Here is a 21,547-nt window from a genome sequence, read left to right on the forward strand (position 1 = left end):
TGAGATTTGTACAAAGATCTGTTCATCTGCCCCTTCTTGTGCTCTATGTTGCGCTATACTTTAGCAGGCAGTCCAGAGACATCTCAAAGTTAAGATTTCCATTTGTATTTTCAAATCTCACTCAACGTCCATAATCTCTTCCAGCTCTACAATTCTCCAAGATCCCAGCATTCCTCCAATTCTGGCCTAGCAAACATCCATGAATTTCTATAGCCCATTATTGGAGGCTAAGCTTCAACTGCCAAGCCCCTCAACTTCAGGATCGCTTCCGGCACCTCTCCGACTCTCCACCTCACTTTCTTCCTTTAAGATGCTCGTTAAAATCTATCCACGAGTTGGCCATTCAGCCCCTCAAACCTGTTCCTCCATCAAATCAGATCAAGCCTGAAAGGATACCCCAAATGTTGAGGGTCAAAATTAACAGTCCATTCCTGGGGAGTCCAGAGGCCCATTTTCCCTGGAATTATGTTAAATTTTTACAGTATAACTTATACATGTGAGTTTATTACTCTGAATGTTCTGTGACCAAAAATACTTGCATTCTTCGCATTTCATAGATCTTTTATCTGAAGAAAGGAAGTGGCATTTGATTTGTAAATGAGCCAACCAGGCTTTCAATTATCAGTCGCTCTCATTTATCTGGGATGTTAAATATATTTAAGGCTGAGACAGACAGATTGTTAATCAGTAAGCGGATCAAGGGTTACAGGGAAAAAGGAAGAAAGTGGAGTTGAGAATTATCAGATAGCCATGGTCTCAATGAATGGTGGATTAGACTTGATGCATTGAATGGCCTACTTCTGCTTCCACATCTCATGATCTTATGAACCTTCCACTCCTTGCTCTTCTCAAATAGCCATGGAATGGGTGGGGGTGGGGGTGGGGTGGGAGGTGAGAAATTAGAGCAGCACAGTGGCACAGTGGTTAGCACTGGTGCCTCTCAGTGCCAAGGACCCAGGTTCGATTCCACCCTCGGGTGACTGTGTGGAGTTTGCACATTCTCCCCACGTCTGTGTGGGGTTCCTTTGGGTGCTCCGGTTTAGTCCCACAGTCCAAAGGTGTACAGGTTAGTTGGACTGGCCGTGCTAAATTACCCTGTAGTGTCCAGGGATGTGCAGGCTAGGTGGATTAGCCAAGGGAAATGCAGGGTTATGGGGATAGGGTGAGTCTGGGTGGAACACTGCTCGGAGGGTCAGTGCAGACCCGATGAGCTGAATGGTCTCTTTCTGCATTGATTCCATGATTCCAAATTGTACCCACTTGCGCAAATCCCCGTGCTGCTGACCAATGTGCACATGTCCCCTCTGCAGTCTGACATTCTGTGTCTGTGCTTGCACGTGAAGAACTACTTCGTACCGGTAAAACCGTACCCCAGCAAGGGGCACTGGCTTCGAGGGAATGAGACGAGTAGAAAGAAAGCCATTGACTACAAGAAAAATATAAAAGTCCTTGTATCTGGTAAGGGCAAGGAGTTCACAAGAACCGACCGCCTCTGAACAAATCACATTGCAGCCATGATTTCCCTGTCTCCGGGACACACAAGGCAACACACACATCACTGCCCATATCAACTAAATACAAGCTCACACTCTTAATTATTTATTTTTTTTTATCACCAGCAGCCAAACTGTCTCCTCCAGTGTAAAGCTCACACTGTTGCCTGAATTATTGCACATTATAAATAAAAAGCTGCCCCAGTCCTGTTGTGACATGGTGTTGTGTGTGGCCTGCATTGCTGGGAACAAAATTCAGAGCTGAGCCCTGGAAAGGTTTATCTCCGAGTCCTGGCTCTTCACTCCTCAGCCTTGACTATGGACCCTGAATCTGCCGTGGCTCACCCATAAAGCTGGTGTTTGAGGACACTGCAACCGTACATCCACAAGTTACTCTCTACTGTAGAAATCAAGAGGAAATCCTGTTTGCTTTGGGGAAGTGAGGCTTCAGCCGAGATCACCGAAACACGTCCAAAACACAGCTCCAAGGCATCACTTTCGGATGCTGGAACTCTCTGGGTCTGAGCGACCAAATGGTGCCCTGCTCAGGCATAGCAGGAGAAGAAAAGATTAACCCTGCGCTGTGCTGAATTGGTTACTCAGGCTGCAACAGATGCAACAGTTGGCTACCCCACTCCCAAGCCAGGGTATCTGATCCTGATCACTGACCAAGGCCCTTCCTCAGTAGCCCATGTGCTTGGTTCCCAGAACTGACCTTCACAGTCATGCATGCCACAGCACTGCAACCAACTGGTTATTCACTAGGGCACCATGGATACTGGCTGTCATGGGAACAAAAGGAAGCTGACATGCTAGTGTAGTGTAGAGAGCTAGAATAACATCTAAAGGTAGCGCCACATCCCCATCTTATAAATCCTATTAAACTTTTTAAACTGCAAAGAGGAAACCAGACCACCCAGGTATTTCAAATATCTTATGCGAGCTCTCAATAACTTTCAAAGTGTAACAGCAACAACTTGATTTATGTAGCTTATTTAATGCAGTAGGATGCCTTGCGGCTCTTTGCAGGACAGTCATCAACAAAACTTGCACTTGAATCACGTAAGGAGGCGTCAGGCCAATTTGATCCAAGAGGTAATATTAGAAGGAAGGGAGAGAGGTGTCCAGGTTTAAAGAGAGGATTCCAGCAGCTAGGACGAGGCATGGCCAAAATGGTAGAGAGATTAGCGTCGGAGACTTTAAGGAATCTGGAATTTGATGAGTGCACATTAGATAGAGATGCATAACTGTTTATTCTAGCTATAGAAATAGAGTAGATTACATGGAGTTCCATTCCTGTGTAAAGCTTTGTTCACCAGAAGCATATATCAGGAATCAAGGGTCACAGGTCGCCATGCTCCATAAGATTTTCTATCCAGTAATTTAAATTTGCAAAATCTACCCGATATAGCTTACCCAGGCTGACATCAAAAGCACACATCTTTGCTGAACTCTCCACTGCACTGCCTATGTTATTGAGCGAGCAATTTGCATCTGGCAAGCAGTGCATTCCTTGTCGCTTGTAGCAGTAATGATACATAAACTGATGGAGCTGTTTCGAGCAGGCTGCCTGTCAGAATGATGTCCTGGCCTTGCCTGGATGTGTATGAGATCATTAGATAATAAAGTGTTAGATCAGGCCCGACTGACAGGGTCTGTAACTATCATTTCCTGATGGAGCGGAGTCTTTTAGTCACACTGGGAGACATAGAACAGAAGTTATGCTTATTCTGATTTCTACTTCAAAGAGACAAGAGCAAACTGACCACTTATATCACTCTGCTAACGGTGCTGACTCATGATTTGGGGAGGGGGCGCAGTGTGCCTTGCTCACATGGCTAGCTGCAGGTAGGTTGTCAAGATCATGGAGGGCACCACTGCCATGGCCTGAGACAGTGGGGTACATCAGCATCCAATAACCAGGGTGCAGAGAGATCACGGAGACAACTAGGGGTCTTCCCAGCCAGGGGTCAAGGCTCCTGTTTATTAGATTAAATCTACATTCCATTAGGTTTCATCCAATGTCTCCATTTATCTGGCCTTTTTAAACAACCTTCTCAACACGTCTGGCCACCTTCAATTATTAGTGTATGTACACTCCCAAGATTTCTCTATTCATTTCAACATAAAGTCACTTACCAGACCATAGGGTTACTCTCTCATCAGACAGAGACAACTGGTGGTGGTTTTAACTTGAGAGATCACCACACCTCAGATAAGGGGAGCGATTGAGAAGGAGTGTCCTTCATTGTAAAATCAACCACTGCAGGAATTGTACCCATCACTCTGCGTCACAGAACAGTCATCCAGCCAACTGAGCTAACCGACATGTTCAACTACATAATTTCATTTATGCTGTTTCTCTGCATTCTTCTTGCCAAAATGCATCACTTCACACCTCTCTACTGTGCACATCCTCTGCTTTGTGCCTGCCCGTTTATCTCACTACTGTTTTTAAGACTTTACAGTGTACATATGCTTGCCAGTTTTACAAAGGTTAAGCACACTACAGAAATACTACACAAGTGGAGAACGCTCTGGACATGAGGGTTGCACGTTGCATCACATTTTCACCTGGACCACTCAGTACAACCCTTCCCTTTCTCCCCACACACACTTCCTCTCCCGCTCCCTGAAGGAGTTCCTCGTCAGCCAGGGGCTGTTCTAATGTATTTACCCCTTGAGCCCTCTCATCTGGCACAAGCTTAAACAGGAAGGAATCAGGCAGCTTCTGGAGGCTTTCACTGTTCGTGTGCTCTTATACTTCATCCATTATCCATCCTTACCAACAAAAGTCACTGGATACTGGTGTTAGTTTGCTTAATGTAGCAATGCTTGGGTTACCTCCCATAACATAAGAAAGTGGTGTGAATATTATGGTATTGAAGTATCCAACAGATACTTCTCACAACTAATGTGCATAAACATTAAAATCCTCAGGCTAACCCTAAGAAAATTGTTTACAACAAAAAAGCGTGCTTCCAGTAGAGCATCATGCTTCAAATGATCAGAGGTAAGATGGAGTCTGAGACCTTAATGCCATCAGTCTCATGCTATGATATAGTGATGATATCATAAGCATGTCTCTTAAAAGTATACTAACTGCGAGAAATAACACAGAAGATAGTGACCAGAAATGGATTTGTCACTTGTTTGATCCAGAACCACTGTAACTGATGACAGAAATTTTTGTTAGTCTGACTGATAACAGCTACCCTAGCTCTGATTGGGTTCCTTCCGGTCTCTAAGGGTCAATGCCAAGTTGAGCAATACATTTACTGTCAAAAGCCTTTCGGAATCTGAGGGAACGTTGTGGAATCCCTTAGCTAAGGCAAAATAATTACACTTCTAAAGAAAAAAATGTACATTAGATTCAAATTATTCTGCAACATTTTCCAGCAAATCTTTAAATAACTATAACACTGTATTTTGGAGCAATAATGGTGAAAGTCAGTTCTTCAATTGAGGGTTTCAGACAGTAATGCAATGTAAGGATACATCACACTAATTGGTTTCACTAATGAATAAATCTATAAGACAAAGAAATATTGCTTCCCCAATTGTTCAGAAGAGATATATATACAAATGTAGTTAAATAGAAATGAATTTGGAGTAATGCATTAACTTGTAATAAATACTAACAGTCACTAGATTAGACAGCAGGAAAACCAATTGCCCATTTCTCCTGGTTTGGTCATCCCTCTCAGTTTATTACTACAACTATTTGGCTGTGATTTAAGTCCCATTTAGTGAGAAAGCTCAATGTGTAATCGGCTCAGGAAATTTTTTAAATCATTGCATCCTCAACAAGAAGAGAAAATAGTCGCCGGTACTTTGTGGATACTGTCCAGACTTGTTGCTTCACATCAGCGAGAGGGGAATTTGCTGGACTGGCAGCTCCATGCAAAGATTCAGTTTGGGGAACCCCTTACCTTAGAAACCTAGTAAACAGGAGCAGGAGTAGGCTATTCAGCACTTTGAGCCTGCTACACCATTGAATACATTCTTAGCTGTTCCCGTTTTATACTATATTCTTCAATCCCTTTAGCCCTAAGAACTATATCTACCTCCTTCTTGAAAACATTCAATGTTTTAGCCTCAACCACTTTGTGTGGCAGAGAATTCCACAGGCTCACCATTCCCTGAGTGAAGAAATTTATCCTCATCTCAGTCCTCTACTAAACGATCATGATAAGGATACATGAGCAGCAATGTCCACCAGAAGTTACCTGACTCTCCCTGTTTAAGATTGTGCAAGAGAATCCTTTAGGGAGAAGGAAAGGAAACTTCGAGGGGAACAGAAAGGGATGAGGGTGCACTGAGTGGTAAAAAGTTGCCATAATCCTACTGGACCATTGAGGTGGCTCTCATTAGAGAAAGAGACAACTGGGGGTGGTTTGATCTGACGGTCACGTCGCCTCAGGCAAGGGGAGAGGCTAAGAAGGCAGTATCTTCATGGTAATTTCAGCCAGTGGGGGAATTTAACCTGTGCTGTTGGCATCACTCACAGCCTGCCAGCCAACTTAGCTAACTGAATGGTGCAGGTGAAAACATGATAGAATCGTCAATCTCCATGTCCAGAGAGTTTCGCCACCCGTGAAGTACATTTGAAGCATGATTAACCTTTGGAAAACTGGCAATCACCTGTACATTGTAATGTCCTCCAATCAGCACTGAGGTAAATGGACAGGCAATACCACAAGCCAAACCTCAAGCATATAGGATCATAGGAAAGACAACGGTAGACAAGGTGATCAGCAATTGCCTATTACTACTGCAAACTCCGTGGCTGAGGAATCATTGACTGCCATCAGATAAATGAGAGTGGGTGCCGGGTGAGAGCAGGCCCACCTCACTGGTTGACCAGGGACAGACCTTGGAGCAGGACGGGATGGTCAACCATGTCAAAGGCTAGAGCAAGGTTGAGGAGGACCAGGGGATAGTCTATCTTTGGCTAGTGACTTTCCTGGGCCTCCTTTTGCACCATTACAACTCTCCAATTCTGTGACAGGAACAGGTTTGTTACAGGAGAATAGAATATGAGTTCCCTGATTGGGGCTGTTAATCTGGTCCAATCAGGGAGCCCTGGCTGACAGATAAATAAGAGAAGTGACAGAAATACCTGACTCTGAATGAGGCAGTACTAAAGTCAAAGACTGCTCATGTGTATATAAAAGGTGACTTGGTGATGGGTACCAGCCTCTGACTTCTGAGGAAGGGTCACTAGACCCAAAACATTAACTCTGAATTTTTTTCTTCACAGATGCTGCCAGACCTGCTGAGCTTTTCCAGCGACTTCCGTTTTTGTATCAGCCTCTGTGGAGTTATTTCAATGGCAAGGGATAAACCTGGATTGGAGGGATTCAAGCTCAGCGTTCCAGAAAGACGGACGCGGATATGGAAGGCTGCAGCACATGTAATCAGTTTGAACATGAAGTGAAAGCTGGAGGTGCAGCATCTGTCTGGAACAACTGGGGAGTCGAGGGGCTAGTTTTTAAAAGGTATCCAAACCAGTGTAACTGTGAACAACATCTGGTAATAGGCAAAGACCCTGGATAGTCAGCATCTTAGTGAGAATAGAGCTGAGCGAACTGGAGACGGTCTCACGGACAAGAGAGGGTGTAAGGGGAGATAGGAGAGAGGAAATATGGTCTGCTGGGCTGAGGAAAGGGGGCCAATGATCAGATGCTCTCATTCTAAATGCACTGTCCTGATGGCATCGCAAATCTACCAGTTACACTTCAAGGTTTTCTTTCTCTGCACTGTTAATTTTTGCTTTCGCCTGATGATAAGGCAAGTGTCAGATGCAGCAAATGACACTGGGGGCAAGTAAAACGTTGAGAGTAGAAATGAACTCTGCAAGATTAGCACAAATGAGGCAACACTGAACTAGGAGTCTGCTTTACACTGTACTCAACCTTCTTCTCCATGGGACAAAACTAAACAGGAGAGAATGTCAAATATATTCCGATTCTCTATGGCCTGCATTGTGATAGCATCCAAGACCACATGCAATTCAAGTGAGTAGGGTAGGACCAGAAGTTATGTATCAGTGGACTCTTGTGCTATATGGTATATTGAATATATTCTGAATTACTGAGAAACAAAGGGACTTCTGTGTGATCAAGCCACATAAATATGATAAGTGGGCGACTGACTAGTGTCTCCTTATACCAACACAGTTTAGAAGAATTGAGTTACTGGGCCTGTTCCACTTCAGACAGTATGGTTTGGCACTGCTTGATTGACTACGTCTACAGGGCAGTTATATTTTAATACTAACATAGTAATAGCTGACATTAATAGTCTGTTCCCACCTAATCCTTTGGCAACAGCCCCTGGTAAAAACTGAAAAATTTGCAATGAGCACCTTCTCTATTAGCAGCTGAATCAAAAGATGCTTAAAGATTCAAATGTGGACCCATCAAACTACAAGCACTACACAAATGTAAGTTGCTATTGTTGCTGAAGGATCAATCATCCAGATATTAGCTGGTTGTTTTTTCTTTTCCCCACATTCTTTCTGAATCCTGACAGACTACCTGCTTTTCCTTTCAGATTTTTCTTTGACTTTTCATCTCTGTAAATCACACTATCCCGATACTAAGTGGGAATAGTGTGACTTCTATTGTGTATGCACCTTGTCTTCAAGGGAGTTCACCTTTAATGTAGTGTATACAATGTTGCGACTCTGCCTGACAGTTAATCTGCTGTGGGTTTGCAAGGGACACACACAGGAATCACTCTGTTTACTGTAATGGAGAAACAGACAAGATTCTTAGGGGGCTTGACAGGGCAGATTATTTCCCCTTGTGGAAGAGTCAAGCACCAGAGGGCATAATCTAAGAGTAAGGGTCACACATTTAAGACAGGGAGAAGGAGGAATTTCTTCTCTCAGAGAGTGGTGAATCTCTGAAATTCTTTACCACAGACAGCTGTCAAGGCTAGTTCATTACTTTCGAAGCTGAGATAGACAGAATTTGAATCAATAAGGCAATCAAGGAATATGGGGAAAAGGCAGGAAAGTGGAATTTGAGTGAATGTGGATGGGAAGAATTGGTGCTTTTTTTAATTCATTCACAGGATGAAAGCATCACTGGCTGGGCCAGCATTTGTTGTCCATCCCTAATTGCCTAGAGGGCAGTTAAGAGTGAACCACATTCCTGTGGGTTTTGAGTAACATGTAAGGATGTCCTAAAGGACATTAGTGAACCAAATGGGGTTTTATGACATTCAACAATGGTCAATGGTTTTATGGTCACTACTAGATTCTTAATTCCAGATTTTTATTGAGTTCAAATTCCACCGTCTGCAGCGGTAGGATTCAAACCTGGGTCCCCAGAACATCACTTAGGTCTCTGGATTAACAATCTAGTGATAATACCACTAGGTCATCACCTCCCCTCATACTCCGTCACAAGATAGCCAAGGTTTTATGACACTTGGTTCATTTAACAAGAACAACAAAACATAGTATCTTTTAAGCACTTTCGATGTCATAAAATGTCCCGAGATGTTTCACAGACATGATATAAAACAGAAAGTGTGCTTCCTGGTTTAAACCTTTCATGTCCTGACAACTGGCAGTGGAAATTTTCCATCTTTGCTACTGCGCTATCTAAAAATAACTTGTAACAATTTCAAGGTTAAAGACAACGCGATACACTTAGGAAGGCACTGGGAATGATTTTAGCTAGTTCACATCCACAGTTCAAAACTAGTTATTATTTTGTCATTTCCAGGGCACACTTATGTGTAAGTCAGTGTGGGTGGATAATGCAAGTAAGTGGAAAGGATGTGAGGAGCCACAAGGAAAGTACCAGCTTATAAGGTCAAAACAGAACCAAAAACAAATTGTGGGGAATGCAAGCGACCAGACAATGTTACAGTATCCCTGTGAAAACGACAAACAGCACTGATCCACTTTCCAAATGGACAAGTAAGAAAGGACTTATGTATGCGTGTGTGTGCTTCAGGGGGAGGAACTGGGTGTGTGAGCAATCCTTCCAGAAAATAGACCAATATAAACACAACGCAGTCACATATTGATGGGCATCTTTTATGTACGGGAGATGGAGGTCGTTAGAAGCCAAGTCAGAAATTAATACCAATTCCATAAGCGGAGGCACAAACCAGCATTAGTTATAGAAATAGGGTCTTCTCTGCTTGTGCAAGCCAATTGCCAATGTCTATCAGGTATTTTGTGTAGCTGGCTCTTCAAAGTGTTTGAGAATGAGCTTTGAAACATCTCCCATCCCATTAATATTTTACATGCACTTCAGATTTGACTTTAAAGAGAAATAAGAAAATTAGCAATACATCTTACACTCCAGCTGATGTACAGGAATAAAGGGTTCTAACAATTCACTAAGTGATTTTTTTAGTTTTAGTTGAATACAAGACACTGGTGGGGTAAAATGAGTACTGTGTCTGCGAGTTTACTTTGGCACAACCGAACCAATTTTCCAGCTCTACAGTACTCTAGCTGTTTCGGGACTGTGACTGTGGAAAGAACGCCCTCCTGCATTGAGAATGCTGATCTTCCGGAGATGCCGTTCCACAGGCACCTCACATGCAAATTAAGCAATGAATGTCTACAGTTTACAGGAGGTGATGGCCTACTGGTATTATTGCTAGGCTGTCAATCCAAAGGCCTTGGTTACGTTCTGGGGACCCAGTTTCGAATGGTGGAATTTGAATTCAATAAAATCTGGAACTAGGTGTATGATGATGACCATGTAACAATTGTCAATTGTCAGGAAAAATGCCCTTTAAGGAAGGAAATCTGCCATCCTTACTTGGTCTGGCCTACATGTGTCTCCAGACCTACAGCAATCTATCAACATAGAATCCCTACAGTGTGGAAGCAGGTCATTTGGCCCATCATGTCCACACCCAGACCCATCTCGTCCCAATCCTATCCCTGTAACGCTGCATTTCCCACGGCTAACCTACCTAGCCTGCACATCTCTGGACACTATGGGCAATTTAGCATGGTCAATCCACATAACCTGCACATCTGTGAACTGTGGGAGGAAACCAGAGATCCTCGAGGAAATCTACACAGACAACAGGGACAATGGACAAACTCCACACAGACAGTCGCTCGAGGGTAGAATCGAACCCAGGTCCCTGGCACCATGAGGCAGCAGTGCTAAGCTAACATGCCACTGAGCCATCGTGCTGCCCCCAGTTGACACTTAACTGCCCTCTGGGCAATTGGGGATGGGTAATAAATGCTGGCCTGGCCAGTGACACACACATCCTGTGAATGAATTTAAAAGATCTGTGAAAGGCAGCACCACTCGACCATGTCTTGTTCTTGCCCCACTGCCAAATCCTCGTGATTCCCAGCAGAGGTCGGGCATGGGAAATCTGACTGACTTTAACCTCATTCCACCCTCAGGGGCACCGACACCACAAATGGTGCCTCGCCCGTTAAGCTAGGCATACCCTGACAAAGGAATGGGAGTCACGTCATGTGGTATCTTGGCTACGAGGTCTTTGTGTGGCACAATGCAGAGAAGGGAGAGACAACAGGTGAGACTCCAGGCCTGGATAAAGAATCTTCAGCTTAATTTTGCCCCATTTTCCATCCAGAACGCCAAACAGCACAGAGCATCAATTGCTGTCTGTCTGTAATTGGGGAACCAGACAAGAATCCCAAAAGATCTGACAGGTACAATTTACATCAGTGGCAGTGAAAACTGAAGTGAAATTCCCCTAACCTTTTCCTTATCCATCTCCAACAATCTAAACCATAGGAAGCTGTAGCAGAGATCTCCATCAGGACCTTTGTCAGCCCTTTCAAACTTTATCATAGTTTCATGCACAGCTCACCATTTGAAATGTCTAATTCTTATGAAACCAGGAGGGTATAATTGTTTGGCTAATTGGGATAACATATCAAAGCATTCTGCTAATTCAATCTCATTTGCTTATGCCAATTAAGTTAATTAGAAAATAGACTTTGCTCCATAATAGAAGTCCATAAGAACAATCTTTATAAAACTTGAGAGTATAATTGTTACGCCATTATGGGTAACTTATGAAAAAATTATACTAATTATATCTAATTTACATATGAAACTGAACCAATTAGAACATAATTTTCCCTTACACGCAACTACAGAGAGCAGGTATGGCCAAAGTGCTCCTAACTTTCATGATGCTTCATGAAGTAGTGCTTAAATTAACCCTAGCCTTTACTTTTTAATTACTTACTAAGAGTCTGGCTGGGCTATTTGCGAAGCAGCACGTTTGGCCTGACAGTTTACTGAACAAAATGTCAGAGGTACAACCTGATAAATCATTAGGTATATGGCCCTTAAGTCAAATAGATTGGAGCTCTGGTTTTGATGGTCAGAGTTTAAAGGTCATGGTTTGAAGTGAGCATAATGGTGGCTTAATGATTAGCACTGCTGCCTCACAATGCCTAGGGCCTGGGTTCAATTCCTGCCTCCGGCAAATGTCTGTGTGCAGTTTTGGGTGGCATTGTGGCTCAGTGGTTAGCACTGCTGCCTCACAGCGCCAGGGACCCAGGTTCGATTCCACCCTTGGGCAAATGTCTGTGAGGAGTTTGCACATTCTCCCCATGTCTGTGTGGGTTTCCTCCGGGTGCTCCGGTTTCCTTCCACAGTCCAAAGATGTGCAGGTTAGGGTGGATTGGCCATGCTAAATTGCCCATAGTGTCAAGGGATATGTAGGCTCGGGGGATTAGCTGTGGGAAATGCAGGGTTGCAGGGATAGGGTGGGGGGGTGAATCTGGGTGGGATGCTCTTCGGAGGGTGGGTGCAGACTTGTTGGGTCGAATGGCCTGTTTCCACACTATAAGGAGTCTATGAGGTCCAATCTAGGAATTTGGGCACATTATTTAATCTAGCAGTCCTGAGAGTGCTATACTGTAGAAGGTGCCGTCTTTGTACGAGACATGAAACCAAGACCTGGTCTTACCTGCGAACACATGAATTTGAAGCAGGAGAAGGCCACTCAGCCCTTCAAGCCTGCTCCATCATTTAATACGATTGTAGCAGATCTGATTGTAACTGCAAATTCGCATTGCTGCCTACTCCCCATTAACTAACAAGAATCTATTCACTCCTACCTTGAAACTATCTAAAAATTCTGTTTCCACTGTCTTTTTAGGATGAGAGTTCCAAAGATTTACAACGCCTTGACAGAAAAAAAATCACATCATCTCTTGTTTCGAATGGGCAACCGCTTTAGTTTTTTAAACAGTAACGCATAATTCTAGATTCTACCATGAGAGGGAACACCCTCTTCAAATCTCCCCTGTCAGTATCCCTCAGGATCTTATATGTCTCAATCAACTTATCTCCTCCTATTCTAAACTCCATGCCAGCCTATTCAAACTTTCCTCATCAGACAATGATAGAGACAGATGTAATCACTGCTTTCACAAGAGAAACGAGTTGTTATCTGAAGAGGAAACATTTGCCAGTGAACGGGAGAAAAACCTGGGGAGTGGCATGAGATGAACTGCTCTTGCAGAGAGCTAGCAGATTCTCAATGGGCCTAATGGCCTCCCTCTGTGCTGTAAACATTCTATGATAAACTGTCATTATTGCCTCCAAAGCTGCTTATGGGACCTCACTGTATAAACTAGGTAACAAACTTTTTCACATGATGAAAGTCGCTAAATGGTTCTAAGCTACTTAGGAGCACCTGGAGGTCTGAAAAGGCAATACATAAATGGAACTGAGATAGTAGGAACTGCCGATGCTGGAGAATCTGAGATAACAAGGTGTAGAGCTTGATGAACACAGCAGGCCAAGCTACATTAGAGGATTTTTTTCTGAAGAAGGGTCTCGACCCGAAACGTCAGCTTTCCTGCTCCTCTGATGCTGCTTGGCCTGCAGTGTTCATCCAGCTCTACACCTTGTTATCACATAACTGGAACTTGTTTCTTTCTGTAATATTTTGGATGCTTAGTTCTACATTAAATTATTGGATCTGCATTCTTTTGGATGGCTGGGTCAACAGTAGATTGGACAGTACACTCTATCGAATATGAAGGTGACTAATCATCACATGTTGTGTTGCAAGCTGAGGTGGTAGTGGCAGTGTGTAATGTAAAGAAGCTAATGGATTCAGCTCCTGGTCTGTGTTATCTCAGTGTAGGAGTTAAGCTATTATAGTTAGCCTTGGGGGTAGTAGGCTGGAGTGAGGGAAAGGCCTCAGTGCTGAACTTGCTTGAAAATTAAATTTCAGTGCAGAATCAATAGCAATTCCAGGATAAGAAGACATTGAGAATGTAGATGAAAGGGTTGTGCACAATACAACATCGAATTTGTTAAAAAAAAAAATCAATCAGGAAGTAAAGACTAAATGAGGTGGGGGGGGTGCGCAGGGAGACTGTTTCGAGACTGTGGAAATGAACGATATCAACAGGAAGACGATTTTACACTGTTATTTTAATGTAGAGTGTGAAACTGTTCCACTCGTAAGAGGGAAACAAAAAGAACAAGAGGGCATGGATTTAGAAATGGAGTGCAAATGAAGGAAGGGTGATGTGAGAAAAAAATTTTCACTCAATGAGTCGCTAGGATATGAAATGTATTGAAATGTGGTAGAGGCAAATTCAAATGAGGTATTCAAGAGGGCATTTAGGCTGAAATGGTGTTCAGGCTTATGGGGAAAAGGCAGGAGATTGGCACGAGGTAACAGGAGCACAAGGGGCAGAATGGCCTTCTTCTGTACTGAAACAATTCTGTGATTCTGAGTACACCTCAGTGTGTGGGGGGAAATATCAATTAATTTTCAGTCCAGGTTCAAAAACCAGTCAGGAATCTTACTGATGATGGCAAGTGACTTGGACTGCAGCAAAATCCTTCAAGAAGTCCTACAGTTTTCCAATTAGTTCTTACAATAAGGCGAGCAACGTAACTCACAATAAATTTGCAAAATTAGGATAGGAGGAGACACTCCCAACTTCTAAACAGATCTGAGCAACAGCAAATCACAATAGCCAAAAGTGAAGTCATTTCAAACGATCAATCCTTGATTTGTTGTACACTTGTCATCAGTTGGAATTTACTCCTAGTAAGGATCATGCTAGACTTGAAAGGATCACCTATCGGGAAAAATTGAACATGATGGCAGTCTTTTCTTTGCCTTAAGAGTTGACCTGACTGAGGTGCTGAAGATTATGAAAGGGTCTGATGGGGTAGGTATAGAGTGAATGTTTCCACCAGTGGGGGCTTCCCAATTGAAGGCTTTCAAAGTAAGAGAGTCACCAATAAATTTGAGCGGGTCTCCAGGACAAACTCTTTACCCAGGGAATGGTAAGAACGTTGATATCAATACCATGAGGAACAGTTGAAGCAACCAGATGCATTTGAGGAGGCATGCAGGTAAGATTAATACCAACAGCACAGGGTTCAATGCCATGTTCGGGCTGAGGGGATCACCTCCACTTTGGAGTTGCAGTGATAAAATCCTGGCACTTTGCACAGTTTAGTGAATAATCAGTCTTTGGGCAGGGAAATCAAGAAGAAATTTAATCTGCAAAGGAAGAAGGAATACAGGGTTCGATGAAGGAAGTTGGGAAGATGCATGTGTCAACCATAAAGAACCTGCTTTAGACCACTTGAGTCATCAGGCCGCTTCTCCACTCCCATAGTCTGTGTCATTCTGGATAACTGCTATCTAAGTGTTGTCACCTTGACAAAATACTCAAGGTCACAAATAGTTGTGGAGATGCAGCAACTGGAACTCTGATACAAACATCGATAAACTAGGTGTTCGGAGGGGTGGGGAGAGATAAGCTTTAACCAATTAAAATGATATGCCTACCATGTTCCAGATAAGAGGGCGTACCTTCAGAGGGATCGAGCCTTCGAGCCCTCCGACCGTGTTTGGAGTTGTTGTGGACGAACATATTGTCGGAAATGGCCAGCACATGGCCATCCACGTTCACCGTTGTGGAGACGACCACCTGGGGCAGGAGAGATTAAAAGAGCCGTTAGAGAGTCACTTCACAATGCGAGGGATAAAGGGCATTTCAGAACGAATCCTACCTGCTCGCTCATATTGTTCTGGAGAAGGAGAAAAACAAAATAAGCAAGTTCAGAGCTAAAATTCAATTGGAAAACAGCACCAGAATCCTGGGTGAGGGAGAAGAAAACGGAAATAAAATATTCATCGATACAGTGAAAGCAAACCTGTAGCATCACTTCCAGAGACAACAGGGCAAAAGGACATAGATTCATAACAGGGAGTTTACGGCAGTTCTGGGGACTGGAAGAAATTTCTATAAAGGGTAGTTGAAGCCTGTACACTCCAGCTTGTGAAGAAACAGCTCAAAGCCGAAATGGATTGGTATTCAGGAAAAGGTAGTGTCAAAAAGGAGGTTTCTCATCTAAGCCTATTTTGAGAGTATCTGTCCCAAGATGCAATCAACCAGTTTCAAGTGCCGCTGAAGTGCTGTTATATATCACTAAGCTGGTACACACGGATCAGGTTCACTGCTCAGCCAGCACTGAGGTCGATCAGCAATCCTGGAACTTGCCTGCAGCATTCCTGAGTCAGGAGTTGGAAGCTTGAATCCTGATCAAAGTGCGGAACTCTCCTTGCTGCACGTGTACAGATGTCCCGTTTGGGCAAGAATAGCATCCCACAACTGCACAGCTTCCCCATGGCAAACATTCGGACTCAAAGCAAAGAGAAAGCTGGAGGAACTCAACAGGTCTGGCAGCAACTGTGGAGAGAGAGAGAGAAACACAGTTAATGTTTCCAGTCTGGTATGACTTCTACAGAACTGTTCAGAACTCTTCAGTTCTGAGGAAGTCATACCGGACATGAAGCATTAACTCTGTTCCTCCCTCTTTCTACAGATACTGCCAGACCTGGTGAGTTTCTCCACCTTTCCCTGTGCTTGTTTCGGATTTCCTGTGTCCACGGTACTTTGCTTCTGCTAGCCATTCTGACTCTTTGTGAATGGGTTCATGCAAGTTCATAGAGGTTGCAGGCAGATGGGAACATTAATGCAAACAAATCAAAGAGTACTCGAGAGAAATGAGGGAAAAGGGAAACTTGGCGGAATTTTCTCACCTACTCTAAATGTCAGCTCATCCAACTCTCGGCAGCTAATACCCCTGTGCCTGCTGAGCTGCACTGGTTCCTAGATTGACAACATCCCGATTTTAAAATCTTCTTGTGCTTTTCAGATCCTTCACTGCACCCCTACATGCCCCTGCACCTGCCCACCCAACCCCTGTCTTAATATCTCTAAATTCACCTTTAACCTCACAAACCTCAAAGACATTTGCGCTCCTCTAATTCTGGCCTCCTGAGCATTTCAATCACTGGCAGTCATACCTGAAGCTGCCCAAATCCTACATTTTGTAACTCCTTCCTTAAGTGTTTCTGCTTCTCTGATACTTTGACACTTGTAGGTGCTCTTTCAAAGCAACCACTGTGAGAAAGTTTTCGCATCATGTATCCTCAGACAGCTGTTAAACTGTCCTATAACATTCACATGGATGCCTTGCAATGTTTTAGTGCACTGAAGGCGTTGTACAAATACAACTTGTTTTTGAAGGCAGCACTCCACAGGCACTGGAAATTTTCTGTTCTCTTAAATCAAATGGCCTTTCACATTTCACAGGTCTAGACAGTCAGTGTGTGCTGGCTGATAGGTAAGGGAGACCCATCTAGCTGCCTCCTCGAATCTCATACTGCTCACTCACACAAGCCTCCTGGCTGGGATTGGTAAGCTGTTGACTTTTCTTTGATTGCTTTCCTGCCATTAAGTGCCACTTAGGCCAGTTGTAAAAAGAAATAACTTGCATTTCCACGGCAGCTTCCTCAACTTCCAGGACAACCCGAAAGCCCTTCACAGCCAGTAAAGAAGCACTTTTTTTCTTGAAAGTGTAATCACTGTTGCATTGTGGGAAGTGTGGCTGTCAATTTACACACAGCCAGCTCCTACAGTCAACAATGTCCTCCTTCTATTCCTGTGTGCAAGTCGTTTTTCATGCCACATTGTGAGTGAGCCAAATCAGACAGGTAGTTTCACATGTAAGTGTTGCATATTTTAAAACCAGCCAATTTCAAGTGGGACGAATGGGGTGCAAGGCCATTAGGGATGTTCAAGGACAGTTAGAAATCCTGGTGTAGCACATGGCCCAATTAAATCGGTGTGAACTTCAATGAGGCAGAACACGATATAACGATACAGGTCTTGCTCTGCATTTAATGCTGCACTCGCTAACGTGTTTATTTCAAAAGACTTACCAATTTAGCTACAAACACATATGTATTTTGTGCATGACTTGGTCGATGAAACCTTGTGTTCTGGATCAATGCAGCAGAGGTCAAGTACAGAGGCACACAGTTAAGGAAACTGATTGAGGATGGTCTGCGTGTTGAAAGGGACAGTCCTCACACATAAACCCCACTGTGATCCTCAATCAGCGATGCATCTATTAATCCCACCATAAAGTAGGGCTTCCCTCTGTTCAACCAGAACAAAGACGATCCATCAACCTATCAGCAGAACACAATTACGATTTAATAAATGAAATATTTTAAAGGTACACTCAGTTCTTCCTCTCCTGCCCAAGAAGCAGCACTGTCATCATTTTTCGAATAAGATGAAACTGCTTGTTTTTATCCAGAGTGCCAGGTCTCTGCTGGTAACATGCTACCTCAGTCAATGAGGTATGAAAGTAAATTGAGATCATTTTAGATTTCAATTAAAATTCCAAGTTTAACAAATGTCCACAAGACATTTACAATATCTTAAAGTAAATCCTAAGAGTGAACATTTACCTTTTAAAGTAAACTGCTGGTGACTCACTCTCACATCAAATTATAGCCCTGCTGGTGGCACACTGTCTCTCTAAAAAACTACTGTCTGCTGGTGACTCTCTGTCTCTCTCTATAAACTACTGTCTGCTGGTGACTCTCTCTCTCTCTCTCTCTCTCTCTCTCTATAAACTACTGTCTGCTGGTGGCTCTCTCTATAAAATGCAGTCTGGTGGTGACTGTATTTTATAGAGAGAGAGAGACAGTCACCAGCAGACTGTATTTTTTAAAGAGACAGACCAACTGCTGGTGACGGTTTCTCTCTATAAAACACAGTCTGCTCATGACAGTCTCTCCCTCTCTCTCTATAAAACACAGTCTGCTTGTGACTGTCTCTTTCTCTATAAAATAGTCTGCTGGTGGCTCTGTCTCTATAAAATACAGTCTGCTGGTGACTGGCTCTCTCTCTATAAAAAACAGTCTGCTGGTGACTGGCTCTCTCCCTATGAAATACAGTCTGCTGGTGAATCTGACTCACTAAAACACAGCTTGCTCTTGATTAACTGAGGGCAAGTGGTTTTCATGAAGCTTCTGTTTCAGAGCTGGGTTTTGCCCAGGATGGATTTGGCTTCTGGATAGTTAAAGAATCCATAAGTGAAGGGAAGGGGTGAAACTGATATTTGCACAGACCTACAGTTTAACAATAAAACTGGAGTAACTCCCGGGAAGTAACCAGCTGCCTTATCCAATAAAAGCATATCGGATGCCAAATATGGTAGTAGATGATTAACCTTAATCCCCTCAGGTGGGGAGATAAAGCAAGCAGAAAGTAATCTCTGCTTCCGACAAAAGCAACGCTCCTGATGGCTTTTTTAAAAATACAATGTCTGAGTCGCTATGGATGATCATAAGTGTTTGACGATCCACCAGTGTTTCCTGACTCACGCATTGGGAAAATAATGTGGAGATGTGGAGCTCGGTCACTTCTGTAACCAAGAAGAAGCAAGGTATGTCTCTGGAACTGTCTTTACCAGGAAGCAGTAAAATTAGAAATCAAATATTTTTGGCACCTAACTTAGATACTGAAGAGACATTGACAGCTCCACTACAATTTATGGACAAAAATTACAGAAAAGATAATTTCTTGGAAGCTTATGGTCAATATTTGATACATTTAAAAGATGGACAGTCATAGATTTTGAGAGTTACATGAAAGAATAAAGAAATTCAATCCAGGAATTAGAGCCTGTGCTTGCAATCAAACAGTTAGACCGCATACGTCATGCAAATGGATAGTGTTCAATTTTGTGGTAATGACTCTCTTTTTGAACAAATGATGTCGTTGTAGAAAGATTTTCAGTGATACAGTCATTTCCAGCTACCTCCATAAAACATGGTGGGAGTTCTGCGGCGGTATATGAAATAGAGGAATCCGTGATTCCTGACCCTCAAATTTGAAGAGAATCGAGACGTAGGCGGCTGTACAGAGAAGGAACTTTTCAGAAAGAGGTTTTAAAGTAGATCACACCTTGAACAGATTTCTAAATCAAAGGAAAATGCAAGAATTTGGTGATAGCTGGCAAAGAACGAATTCCAGAAATCCACTGGGAATAATTAATAGTTGTTCCCGGTTTGATTTTAAATATCACTATGTCATGAATTGTCCAAGAATCAAGTGTCAAGTATTTCAGAAAACTCATGGCAGAGGTAATTCAGATGACGAATATGATAAAGATGAACCACAAGAAAATATTATGTAAGAAACTGAAGACTTCTCTCAGTCCACTGGGTGTCCTAGCTGCCAATTGTGTCAATTGTGCTGTATCAGGTAAAGTCTGTACCTCAACAGTGTTGGGAACAATTAACTAAACTGTCGTTGAGGAAAGCCTGGACAAAGCAGATTAAGAATAGAGGCAAAGGATATTGAAGTATGCCCTCCTTTTGATCTATGGTTGATAATATGTTGCTGTCTTTAAGGAGAGCGGTCCTCCCATCTGAAATTGGAGGCCTCCCTCACCCTATCAACACTGTTGTGGTTCAAAGTGACGTATTTAGTAGGCCCTTGATTGAAAAAGATACATTAAATTAATGCATTCAAGAGGGGCATTGGATATTTAAATAGAAACAATGTACAAGAGTTATGGGGTAAAGGCAGGTGAATGTTTGTTGGAGTCACAGTATTTATTTGAGACTGGTGTATTCATGATGGTCGAAAGGTGCTGTTTCAATTCTGTGATCTGAAATCTGTTGTTGAGACTGAGGCCTAGTTGGCAATTGACATCTATGACTTGACACACAGTTGGGTCTGAGGCCTAATTAGCAGTTGGGACTGAGGCCTAGTTGGCAGTTGGGACTGAGGCCTAGTTGGCAGTTGGGACTGAGGCCTAGTTGGCAGTTGAAACCTGGGCCTGACAGGATGTTGAGGGAAGCTTGTGGTCTTTCTTTCTCACTCTCTGTGGGAAGCTTTCCAGATAATTTGCCCAAAGAGTCTAACCTCTGCTTCATGCATCTCACAACTCGCCTTCAGATCACATCACGCCTGGCTGACACCCTTAAGCAGCGATGAGAGGTGAACTGGTGAGCAGCTACCAGTGGCTACATCATAAACATGAAGAATGACAAAGCACCTGTCTTTGCTAAAGCAATAAACTTGCAATTCCTGGGATCCAGGCATTGTTGTGTTCCTTTGAGGAAACTAGGAGTTTTCCTGTCAAGAAGTTCAAGAAATATTATTGAATTCTGCAGGAAAAAGTCTGGTTGATAACATATAAACGTGAGAGGTACTAAATATTGAAAGACTTAACTGCAACTGATAGTGTGTGTTCCCTTGACCTCACAATGTAATAAAGTAGCAGGCATGGTTCTGAATACACGAGACAAGGATTGGAATATTTATCTGTTACATTTTGTAGATATGATGACCAGGTTCATTGTGATAAACAACAAAGACAGACAGGCAATAGTGGATAAAGTCATGGAAAAATACATTGGCTCAGGCATTGGGTCAAAAACAAGATTCTTCACTGCTAACGGAGGTGAATTTGTGCGTTACAAGTTCAGCAATGTGTGTGACAATCCTACATTTTTATAGAATGCACACCGCAGCAATAATTGATGAAACATTGCATGAAAAACTGGGAGAACAGTTGAACTGTAAGTTACAAACAGCATTGGCATGGATAGGACATGCAAAAAATTCCTTAACATGATTGGGAGTGTATAGCTTGTGCCAATTAGTATCCAGCTGGAATCCAAAGTTGCCTCCAATACTGTGTGACTACCCT

General features: G+C 43.0%; 1 protein-coding gene across 1 annotated transcript in view; it reads right to left on the reverse strand.

The window, feature by feature from the left end:
- The window catches only part of ebf1a (EBF transcription factor 1a), a 392,441-nt gene that overhangs the window by 145,220 nt on the left and 225,674 nt on the right, over positions 1–21,547 (reverse strand). The window contains exon 8 of the mRNA XM_048603786.1: positions 15,333–15,450. Coding sequence (XP_048459743.1) covers positions 15,333–15,450 — 118 coding nt within the window. The remainder of the gene's footprint in view (positions 1–15,332; positions 15,451–21,547) is intronic.

Source organism: Rhincodon typus, chromosome 12, assembly GCF_021869965.1.
Source record: "Rhincodon typus isolate 14 chromosome 12, sRhiTyp1.1, whole genome shotgun sequence".
NCBI classification, from domain to species: domain Eukaryota; kingdom Metazoa; phylum Chordata; class Chondrichthyes; order Orectolobiformes; family Rhincodontidae; genus Rhincodon; species Rhincodon typus.